The sequence below is a fragment of the Cervus elaphus genome, chromosome 22 (assembly GCF_910594005.1).
Source record: "Cervus elaphus chromosome 22, mCerEla1.1, whole genome shotgun sequence".
In the NCBI taxonomy this organism is placed as follows: domain Eukaryota; kingdom Metazoa; phylum Chordata; class Mammalia; order Artiodactyla; family Cervidae; genus Cervus; species Cervus elaphus.
In genome coordinates, this window is record NC_057836.1 from 50,512,629 (window position 1) to 50,524,846 (window position 12,218).

Here is a 12,218-nt window from a genome sequence, read left to right on the forward strand (position 1 = left end):
CTATTCTGTTGTAGTATGGTGGGTGACTTTGGGATTCAGCAGGATTTTTTTTTTATGTCGTCTGCAGTGGATATGTGCAATAAACAACATCTCCAGACAGATCTACCTGACTGACAACCCAGAGGTAATTCACAGCCACCCCACCTGCATCTCAGCACTTTTCTCAGTGTGAAAGGTAAGCACCCACCTCCTGGACCTGAGTGTGTCTTCCTGTGGATTTTTAGGCGGTCGCCATCAAGTTGAATCAGACAGCTCTCCAAGCAGTGACTCCAGTTACAAGCTTTGCAAAAAAACAAGAAAGTCCATGCCCCAGGTAACTAAAGGACAAAAGAAAAGTAGCTTTTTGGAGCCAAACTGTGTATTAGGAATTTCACATGTACTAGAAATTTCATGCTTCCAGACCTCCCAGTCCAGCCCTGTTCTACAGAAACAGTAACTCTGACCAGGAAAGGGTAAACACTTCGCTCAGGGTCACACCACAGATGGGGGGCCAAGCCAGGATTCAAAGCTGCCTACTTTCAACATCGGCCGCCTTCCCTGGGTCCACGTGGCTACAGCCTGAGCAAATGGCACGTGCACCGACCAGCATGTCTGCTAGTCAGGAGTTCTCCCCACATTGGTGTCAGTATCAGCAGAGTTATGGAACCAAAACAAAATTTTTTAAAATAAGGAAGAAAGTCACCTTTTGTGTGTCCATGTTACAGCTGTAGGCCTTCTCAGCACATACAGTGGTATTTTCATATCTGCATGTTTCACATACATATTTTTCATATTTTTACTTTTTTCATAATTGTTCCTTTAACTCCACACTATTCCATCAATTATTATTATTGTCTGTTTGAGTACATTGGTTTGTCTTCCCTTCCTTTACTTGCTGTTGTCATTTATAGTGAGCATTTTCACATGGACAGCTATCCTCTTGTTTTGAATGCTGCATTAGGATTTATTCTAGGAATGCCGCCCTTTATCTAAACAGGATTTTCCACTGGTTAAATAATAGCAGGCCGATTTATCTGTTATGCTGATGAAAGCATGGTATCAAGGGGTGAGTTAAATCATGGATGTATCAGGCACCCATCTTCAGTGGCATGGGAGGAAGAACCCCATTATGTGTTTTACGGCTGCTGTCCAGTGATTCCAGCAGACAGTTGTCAGAAAGCGCAGAGTGGTTAAGTAACTTGCCAGGGTCTCAGTCCGGTGCAGTGTGGAGCCAGTGTTCACACACCCAGCACGGGGACGGGAGGAGGAAGAGCACGCGGTGAAACAAGACAGGTTGAGTCCAACCGTGAAAGAATGGCAGTGGCAGGCTCTGAGAAGGGGGGGCAGTCTGAACGCCGTGGCCAGACTGCTTGGTGGCCCTTCCTAGGAGAGAGTGGGTGGGGTGGGAGAGGAGAAGGGCAGAGGGCCCCATGCGATGTCCTGTGAGGAGAACCTGAGCCAAGGGAATGAAAATGAGGAAGAGGCAGCAAGTCTTGAGAACACTCCAGTGCCCTAATTTAAGGATACCAGTTTACACACAAGTAGCATGCTTATCAAGTGCAGCTTTAAGGAAAGAACTTTATGAATGGAAATGGAAATCCAGATCCAGCCAGTGGGGCTCCTCTCTGAGCCTCGGATTGGGTCAGTGTCTGTCCTCTCTTTGTAAAGCCATGCGAGTGTGAGGGGACAAGATTGTGAGGGGGACAGAGTGGAGAACATGCCCTAGACTGGAGTTAGGAGACGTGGTCTTACCAACAGCTCTGCTCTGAACACAGATGGATGTCCCTGAGTGAGTTATCAACATTCCAGGCCTCTGTCCCGACTCTGACATGAAATGAATTAGACCACCTCCAAGGCCTCTTCCCACTCTTAAAATACTGTCTGGGGTGCCAAAGTTCAGTTATTGTTAGTAATTAGGTGTGATTGGCTTTCTGAAAAAACAGTTTGCAGCCTCAGATTCAGTAACTGATTTTTCTCTTCTGTTCTAGAATATGTAAACTACATTCTTAGAAAGGACCCTATAGAAGAATCCCTAGAAAAAAATGACTGTAGCCAGCTGGCTGAATCAGCCCAGAGACTGGCAGGGTGACACGTGGCTGCCAGGTGGCCTCTGAGCAGTGGAGGGGCAGGGTACTCTCTTAGGGTCAACTCATTAAGGATAAAGAAATGTTCTGATGACAGTGAGGGGATGAAGCAGACAAACTGTGTTCTTGGGGACAAATTGCTGTTCACTTCCAAGCAAATCTCATGTGTGGCCTTCACTTATTCTGCAGTTACTTATATCTAATATTCATTCATTTATCCTGTTGTTCAACACGTTTGTTAAATGTCCAGTATGTGGCCAGGCAATGAGCTAGGGCATGAAACTTACAGACTCGTAGGGAAAGACAGGCAAGAGGTAAATAAGTTAAAATACAGGAAAGCACTATTATGGTCAAGATAAGAATGCTGTCGTAAAGAATAAAGAGTAGACCAATTTAGGGCCTATCTGGGGAGATAGTATTTAAACTGAGAAGTAAGAGATGAGAAGTAGCCTCTCTTGCAGAGAGCCAGACATACTGCATTCCCAACATCAGCTGTGGTGGCTGAATGGCAGAGAAGAGCTTGGTGTCTTTTGGGAACTGAAAGGATATCAGTGTAACTAGATGATGGTCAGCCAAGGGAGGCCAGAGAGGAGATGCACTTGGGAAAGAGGGAGACAGGGACAGATTGTAAAGGAAGTCAGACTCACACCTTCCTCCAGTGAGTCACTTGTATCATACTTCCCCCTTAAAGACTGCATTGAACAGCAGGTGTGATTCTGTCATTCTGCTTACTAAGGCAGTGTGACACTGTGGGAAAGACTCAGTTCTTAATCTAGCTCACCCACCAGATAACCGAGTGCATTCAGGATCATCAGCTTCTCTAGAAGCTGTGGATTCCTTTTCTGTTAACAGTGGAGGTTAAACTAAGTGTCTCTCCTTGTAGTGACTATCTGCTATTCTGTCTGTTGTATCTCTGTCCACTTTCCATTCATTATGCTCATTTGTCAGATGATACTATAAAATAGTTCTTACAATGTATTAAGTTATTGACATACTTGAGAAATTTGAAATACTGATACACAAAATATCAAATGAATGGAAAGATACTGAGAGTCTTCTTTTGGTTCAAATAATGTAAGAAATTCAAAATACTTTCACATTCTTTGCCCCTCACAGGCACTTACACTCTAGCTCAGGAGAAAAGATTATAAACATACGAAAGGTTAAATTACAGCATGCTGACACTGGAAGAGGACAGACAGGGTGAATCACTGTTCAGACAGTGCTCTACTGTTCTGGCCACAATCTCCAAACAGCATGTGTGGGTCCAGTGCTAAGCCCCGGAGGCACACGGAGGTCCACGACTATCCTCCTGCCTTCCTGAGAAGCACCACAGGACTGCAGAGGGAGAGGGTCGGGCTGGCTTGAAAGGCCTGGTGGACGGAGGGCGGTCTGAGCCGATGTTTGCAGTGCAGGAGAGGGTGAGCAGTGGAACTGAGGCAGAGTTGGCAGGAGCACAGTGGAGGGTGCGCTGAGCGGGGGAGAGGGAGGCCCTCCGGAGGAAGGACAGCCAGGGTGTGACCGCTAGGCCAAAATGTAGTATTCATTCAGCAAACATTTGTGAGTGCCTACTGTGTACCAAGCAATAAATATGATTTAGCTACAGCTCTTGCCCTCAAAAACCTGTCTTAAAGAGAGAAAGATACAGGAAATTAATAGGTAATATAAGCAGCACTCTAGCATCATGTGGAATGTCATGCACAGAACCAGCTGTATCTAACGAATTTTAACCACGGATGTGAATGACAACTTAAAAGATTTATTGGTAGAGTAAGTTAGATCTTCTCCCTTATCTACCTGTAAAAGTCACATAGGCATTCGACATGTATTCATTTGATTGTAAAAACTTAAGGTCAAGAGGCATTTAAAAATTTTTTTTCCAACTTCGTACTCTAGCCAGAATGTGAAAAGTTCAGAGATGGAAAATGACAAGATAGTTCCAAAAGCAACAGTCATTATACCTGAAGCAGAACAACTAATTGCACCTGGAACACCTATTCAGTTTGACATTGTACTTCCCGCTACAGAATTCCTTGATCAGAACAGAGGAGGCAGGTATGGGCTAAAAAGGGGGGTTACCTCTGGGAGAATGTCGTCCCCCCCCCCGCCCCCCCTCCCCAAAGACTGTCCCCTTCTGGCGTAGAGTTCAGGTGTTAAGTGTTGTTTGAACTGAAGCCCTCGGGATTGTTTTGACTCTGGCTGTCCCCCTAGGCGTACCAACCCCTTTGGTGAAACTGAGGATGTGACATTTCCAGAAGCAGAAGGTAAGTGGCTCGTTTTGTGTGCTTTTTCTTTCCCCAGCACAGAATTATCAGGGCCCTTGAAGTAAGATGTGAAGTCATGTTAGGACAGGTCTAGCGTAGAAACTGAGGGGTGGCTGACACATTCTCTGCAAGCATCATACCATCTAGCCACATCCAATAACCTTTTTGTAGCTCCTGCAGAGCAATGTTGCCGAATCTAAATCTGCTATCATGTTACTGCAAAACAAACTCCAAGAGGGTAAAATCCAGATGCGTCATAAATAGGCTGTTTCATTTTAGAAAAATAAAAGCACAAAAACTCATTCTTAAATTTGAAGATGATATGAAAGATGGGGGGGGGATAAAAGGTATTTAATTCATTGTAACTCAGATTGTTGTCTGATTTACATTCTTGTAAGGTACATAAGAACATACCCAATAGAGCTAGCCATAACTTGCTACTCCACAGAGTGCAGCTCCCAGCCAGGACAGTTCAGAAGTGCTGGCAAGGCCTTCTGTTTTAACACAGCTTCCTGACTGAAGCCACAGAATGTCATTAGAATGAAATGCCACTTATGTAAATTTAAAAGTAGGACTTGCGAAGAGGCATTTCTCACAGCTTTAGGCAGAAAAAGGAAAAATGATGTTATTAAATAGGCTCTGCCTCAGATCTGACTCTCTAGCTGACTTTTCACACAGTCCACACTTTGTTACCGGTCTATACAGAAAACATCAAACTTGTAAAAAGTATCTTCATATGGGAGTAACCATTTATAACATGTCATTTATATTTTCCTAATTTGTTTTTTAACCATTTAGTTATTTTTTAGGGGCTAGGATACTAAAAGGGAAGAAAAGTGAAGAAAATGTAGGCTGCTTACTTTCAAATGGTAGAAAGGAGAACTGTTGTTCTTACAGAAAATAAGATCTTCCAAACCTTCTTCATGATTTTCCAATTGTGATTGCTGTCACTCAGCTTGTCAGGTTATGTGTCATTATCAAGAAGCCAATACTGTAAGCTCATCAGCATCAAATAAGTTAAGTGAGATCTCCCAGAGTTTATGGAATGTCATCACTGCCCTTCAGTAATAAATGATGTGCATAAATTGAGTGAGATCCAACATCAGGTCTTCAAATAAATTTTCTTATATAAGAGGATTTTATCAGCAGGCCAAAGTAATGAATGAATATTCTATTATCTGGAAAAGCTCATTTTCGGACAAAAGGAAGATGATACACTTTCTTTTACATGTGGTCCCTAGAGTTTTAGTACTAGAAGGACATTCATCTGGTTTCATTTTATAGATGAAGAAAAAGAGGTGCTTTTCTAGTCTAATGAATAGTTCCAAACAGACAAAATGTAGACAGTAGAAGATTCAGAGCTTTGGCAGTTTGTGGTTTACATAATCAGAGTACTGAGAAGTTTTGGCTTTAGAAAGCCCTCCAGAAGGCAAGGAGAATCTGAAGCTGGCCTGTCTTCAGACCAGAACGTGTGCCTCTTGTGCGTGGGTCGGCAGGCAGGAAGTGAACATGATCCTGAGCGGAAAATGCTCTCTCGCAGATTCTCTTTTGCAGCAGATGTTTATAGTTCGGTTTTTGGGATCAATGGCAGTCAAAACAGACAACACTACGGAAGTGATTTACGAAGCGATGAGACAAGTACTGGCTGCTCGGGCTATTCATAACATCTTCCGGATGACAGAGTCCCACCTGATGGTCACCAGTCAGGCCCTGAGGTGCGTTCAGTTTCGTTCTCAGACTTCCTACAGCTTCTACCAACTCCCTGTTAAGGCACGTCTAACCATCTAGAATGTTCACAGTAGAGTACTTGTTTGATTGGATTAAGTGAAGACACGGTTCATGTTTCTGCTTTGCTTTTTATAATACATTTCGATTTCATAAGATACACTGGCTCAAAGAAGTGCCCTTTAAGACGAAAGCTGGTACTTTTAGAAACTGGCATTTTCAGTGGTGAGTGAATCCCACCCCTTGTGCATAAAGATGCTGTCCTTTGAGTGTACTCTCTCTCTGAGCTTGCAAATGAAAGGGGTTTTGTTTTTTCCTTCACCTCAGCTCAGAGTACTGTTTAATAAAACCTTAAAAACTGTGAAAACAGAACATGAGCCTGCCTGAGATAACTAGACCACCACAAGGAAAATCTGGTTAATATTTGTTGGGCTGAAAATAGTCAAGCCATACCAACTACATGATTTGGGGTTTCAAATAATAAGATCTGTATGGATGATGGCAAACAGTGGTCAAGCTGTGGTTGGCACAGGTTTTATTAAGACCTGCACTGTCCATGCTGCAGCTACATGTAACATCTGAAACCTAACTCATCTGAGCTGAGAAGTGTAAAACACATGCCAATATTTAAGCTCTCATACTAGGGTTAGGGTCAGGGTCATACCCACCTCAAAGAGAAAGCAAAGTAATTGTTATGTTAGTAACACCTCTGGCTGGTAAGATTTTTGATCTATTATAGTAGTATATTAATTACACTTTCACTTTTTTTTTTTGATGTGGCTGCTAGAAATTTTTGAATTACATATAAGGCTTACATTAAATTTCTATGGGACAGCAGCACTGCTTTAGAGTCTTATTCCTGACTCTGGCATTTATTAGTTGTTTGAACTTGAGCAAGTTACTTAACCTTTGTGCCTCAGTTTCTTCAGTTATAAAATGAAAACAACCATATCCACACCACATAGTGTTGTCATGAGGAATAAATGAGTTAATTCATGTAAAATACAGCCATGACTGTCACATAGAAGGTGCTCAATAAATGGTAAGTTTCAAAACAGTTAACCAGTATTTTGGCAAAATCAGAATATAGTTTCTTCCATTTATTAAAATCAGTCCTTTTCATTTGTTACAAACCTACTTAGAATGAGGGTTTTTTTAAATTAATTCATTCATTTTAATTGGTGGTTTCTGCCATACAGCAGCCTGAATCAGCCACAGGCGTACATGTGTCTCTCCATCCTGAACCCCCCTCCACCCTCCCCCCCGGCCCCTCTGGGTTGTCCCAGGGCACCAGCTTTGAGGTTCTTATGAATAAAAACTTACATTTATTTAAAGCTTTTCTCCAAGTATGTCCTGGACCGTTCATAGCCATTGGCTCATTGTTCTTATAATCACCACCAAAAAGATTAAATATATGTAAAAGCACTGAGGAAAAAGTAGTGCATCAGAGAACACGATCCAAAAAAAAGGCAAAGACCACACACAGAAAGGGAGAGAACATTGTCAGATCCTCCTTATCTAATACACAGAACTCTCACAAATCAACAAAGGAAAACCTCAGTTTAAAAATGGACAAAGGACTATCTCTGCCTCCAAAGATATGTAATTGGCCAACAAGCACATGAAAATATGCTCATGTCATGAATAAAAATCTTACCCAGAACCACTTCATACCCACTAGGATGACTATAGATTTTTTAAAAAAAGAAAATAGCAGGTGTTAGCAAGGATGTGAAGCAACTGGAACCCATTGCTGGTGGGCATGTAAGATGGTTCAGCCACCGTGGGAAGTAATTTGGCAGTTCCTTTGTAACTTAAACATAGAATTCCATTCCTGGGTTGATAGCCAAAAGAATTTAAAACAAGTGTTCATATAAGAGTACTGTCCACAATAGCCAAAAGGTAGAGAAATAATCCAAGTGTCCATCAAAAAGATGAATATATAAACAAAATAGGGTATATATGTACAGTGGGGTACTACCCAGCCTTAAAAAGGAATGGAGGTTCAAGAGGGAGGGGACATATGTATACCTGTGGCTGACTCATGTTGATGTATGGCAGAAACCAACACTATTGTAAGCAATTATCCTTCAATTAAAAATAAATTTTAAAAAAAGGAATGAAGTACTGGTATATACTACAACACAGATGAACCTTGAAAACATACTAATTGAAAGACAGACACGAAAAAGCCACATATTGTATGATCATTTATATGAAATATCCAGAATAGGCAAATCTACAGAGACAAAGATTAGTGAGAACTGCCAAAAGCTGAGAAGAAAGTAGAATGGGAAGTGACTGCTCTAACAGATACAGAATTTCCCTCTGAGGTGATGAAGTTGTTCTAGAACTAGATAGTGGTGATGCTTGTTCAATACTGTGTTGTGTTAAATGTCAAGAATGGTGAATTTGATGTTGGGTATATTTTACCACTGTACACACACACATCCTTGTATGGGAATTCATATGTTTTTAGAAGTCACACAGAAATCAGATCTTAAGAAGCAAATACAGGTTACCTGATATACACAACAAACTAAAAGTTTTAAATTTCCATTTATAGAAAACTTACAAAATACTTTGGTTATCCCAACTTGAGGGAAATTGTTTATGATGTATATTTTAAAAATCATTAAATTCATACTCACTAATGAAAGTCAAAGAAAGTGAAGTCGCTCAGTCGTGTCGGACTCTTTGCGACCGCATGGACTGTAGCCTACCAGGCTCCTCAGTCCATGGAATTTTCCAGGCAAGAGTACTGGAGTGGGTTGCCATTCCCTTCTCCAGGGGATCTTCCCGACCCAGGGATCGAACCCGGGTCTCCCGCACTGCAGGCAGATGCTTTACCTTCTAAGCCACCACTAATTACTGAGCCACTCACTAATGAAGACATAAGTAATTATTTAGCTTTGTAGCTTAAAATTCCATGCATGTTTTGTTAATCACCTCTTTGAAGTTTACCGAGGTTCTTATCCCAGTTTTACAAAGCAGATGAGAGAAGGCAGGGTGACTTGCATAAGATCATGAAGTTAGTATGCAGGAATTTAGTCTTGAGCCCTCTGATGATAAATCCTATGCTTTAACAAATATAAGTGTATATTTTTCAAATTGTTACCATGGAGTGGGGGACAGCTTTATTGAAATATAACTTAACATACTGTACAATTTACCGATTTGCAGTGTTTTTTAGTATGTACAATTTGCACAACTGTCACCCAGACAGTTTAGAACATTTTCATCATCCCCCCCAAAAAACTCAGACCCATCAGCAGTCACTCCCTTTCCCCTGCAACCTGCTCAGTTCTAGCCACTAATATGTCTTAGCAGATTTTCCTGTTCTGGACATTCCATATAAATAGAATTATAGCCATCTTTTAATAAAGAGAATAGATATTTCACTTTCACTTATGAAACTTACAGCACATCAATAATAATTTATATACACAATACTATGTTTTAGAAAGTAGAAATTTGTATCTATAAAATGACGGTAAACTCTGTATAGTTTTCTCAGATCAGATATGGATGACGCTTAAAGTGCTGTTGAGAGTATCTAGAATGCCTTCCTACAGTGACTCCTCCTACACCCAGACTGACAGTTTGGTTAAATTTGGGAACAGTTCCGTTAAATCTCTTAACTGGTCTCACCTCTACCCCATGTGTTTGAGAAAACTTCTTAAAACTAAGAAGCATCTGTTTCTGATACTTACGGGAAACAGGCTGATAGGAATTTCTAAGGCGGCGGCTGCAGAGTATTATCCATCCACATTAATTTTTCTGGAGAATTATAATGCTGCCTCTTTGGATAAGCACTAAAATGCCGTGAAACCCACTGTTTGCCATCATCTTCCATTAAAGATGCCCTGAGGTTTAACTGCACAGGTGCAATCAAGGCAGAAACCAGGGCACTCGCTCCCTTTGGATGGTCACAGGGTGCGCTCACCTTGCCCTCAACCAGACAAAAACATGTGAAAATATGTTTTCATGTTTAAAGTGTTATATGGTTTCCTTCTGAAGTTCTACCGACTCATCTAAGAATATAATTTTATCCAACATTTGTGATATAATGAATCTCTTATTAAAATTTCAGGTTGATAGACCCCCAGACTCAAGTAACAAGGGCCAATGTAAGTACCTGCTGCGTGCTAACTGCAGTGATTACTCTTTAATTCCCCTTTATAGTCACCGGAAACACCCAGTGTGCACTTAAAATTTACTTGCCAGATTAAACGTCACTAGTAGTGTGCACTGTTTCCATGGAGAATGACCCTAACTCCAGTTTGTTGCGTCGTAACAGTCTATTCCTGTTTTTTTCTAGTTTGAACTCACCAGTGTCACCCAGTTTGCTGCTCATCAAGAAAACAAGAGACTGGTTGGCTTTGTGGTCCGCTTGCCTGAATCCACAGGCGGAGAGTCTCTGAGCACGTATATTTTTGAAAGCAACTCAGAAGGCGAAAAGGTCCTGTTCTTTTCTTCATCTTAAGATGCTGCAAAGGTGGCCAAAATAGCAGCTCAGTTGGGAGAGCATTAGACTGAGGATGCCATAATATTTCAGTCCAAAAATAGATATTTAAAGGGTTATTTTGCACAAACCTCTTCAACATTTAGTTAACTATTCTTCAGGTCCCCACTGAAAACTGGAGTAAAATTTCCATATGGAAAGTACATATCAAGCGAAAGAGTGAAGAACTTTAAGGGTGAAATACAATTGCTTAGGAGAGATCAGGAAATGTTAAAAGGCAGTTCACCTAAACTTTGTTCTTTTTTTAAAAGTTACAGTGGAGAAAATCTTTTCTCAGGGAGGAAACCAAGGAAGCAGATGTCAGGAAAGTACATCTTAACTGTTCTTTTCTTTAGTATGAAACTTTGTGGCTGCCTTTGCTACTTAGAAGTAATCAAAATGATTCAACCCTTCTTTCAGGAAGTATCTGTTAAGCACTGTGTGTATGAACATGCAGTGGCTAAATATGGTTGAGAGAAAGGAAAAAAGCATCCGGTAAGAATTTTAGACTATTTAATAACGTCAGTTTTCACTTAACATAAAGTGGCAACAGGAGACCAGTACAGGTGGATGCTGGTGTTCAGAAGCCCCACCTGACCAACTTCCTGCAGCCAGGTCCTCTGCCTCCACGGTGACGGAAGCAGACTGTGACCTCACTGTACTTTCAGGATCACATCATCTTCTCAGGTTCTTATCCTTCTCTGCCAAACACTGCTTTTCTTGTTTTTTTTTTTGCAGATATGTTATGCTATTAATTTGGGAAAAGAAATCATTGAGGTTCAGAAGGTAAGGTTCATTTTAGTGCTGGCTGAACAACTCAAAAGTTATCTGTACACTTACCTTTCTCTCAAAAACGATGCTCAGTAGGCAGGGTGGCCACGTCTGGGGCTTCCTTTTAGGCCTTCTGTGTGTCAGGCATTTTTGGTCAGCTGGTTCCTCTGTCACTGGAAACACGTGGCGTTGCTAACAAATACCACGGCTACAGCTCCTGTGGTGGTTGGCTAGGTCTCCTGTTTCAGATTAAAGGACACCAACCAGTATCTGCCGTGTGCTCTAAGGCCTCACCCCCCCGAGTGGCCACAGGCCCAGCAACACTGAGATGTTATCTGGAAACTGGAAGTGAAGACTCTCAGACCTATCAGTAGTTTATCATCTTTCATTTAGCCAACTAATTTTTGATAGCAGATTCTGTGTAAGAAAAATCCTTGCAGTTATAGCAGTGAGTCAGAGACAGTTCCTGCCCCCAGGGGCTTCTAGTTCAGCACTGCCCCGCAAAACTTTCTGTAAACTTTCTGTAGTAACAGAGACGGTCTGTTTAGTATGCAGATTGAATGTGGCTAGTGTGACTAAGGAACTGGATCTGAAATTTTTAGTTTTACCTAATGTAAATAGAAACATGTAGCTAGTGGGTATCACACTTGTACAGTTCTACTCCATCAGGGAGGGGCAGGCAGGTCAAGGACGAGGACCAACATGATGAAAAAGGAGCACGCGCGGCAAGTTTGTATTTTATGGTGTAGGTCAGAGTTGGCAAACTTTCTGTAAAGGGCCAAACCTTTCCAGGCTCACCATCTCTGCTGCCAAACTGCTCAACTCTGCTGTTGAAACACGAAAGCAGCCATAGTACGTAAATGACCTGGCGTGGCTATATTCCAGTAAAAC

The 12,218-nt window shown here is 41.5% G+C and overlaps 1 protein-coding gene across 3 annotated transcripts in view; it reads left to right on the forward strand.

Annotated features, from left to right (window-relative positions):
* Positions 1-12,218, forward strand: part of APPL2 (adaptor protein, phosphotyrosine interacting with PH domain and leucine zipper 2) — a 54,094-nt gene that overhangs the window by 40,375 nt on the left and 1,501 nt on the right. For all 3 annotated transcript variants that reach the window (XM_043882578.1, XM_043882580.1, XM_043882581.1), the window contains exons 13-20: positions 68-124; positions 225-313; positions 3,960-4,118; positions 4,275-4,327; positions 5,868-6,042; positions 10,146-10,182; positions 10,374-10,514; positions 11,295-11,342. In XM_043882578.1, the coding sequence (XP_043738513.1) occupies positions 68-124; positions 225-313; positions 3,960-4,118; positions 4,275-4,327; positions 5,868-6,042; positions 10,146-10,182; positions 10,374-10,514; positions 11,295-11,342 (759 nt within the window). The remainder of the gene's footprint in view (positions 1-67; positions 125-224; positions 314-3,959; positions 4,119-4,274; positions 4,328-5,867; positions 6,043-10,145; positions 10,183-10,373; positions 10,515-11,294; positions 11,343-12,218) is intronic.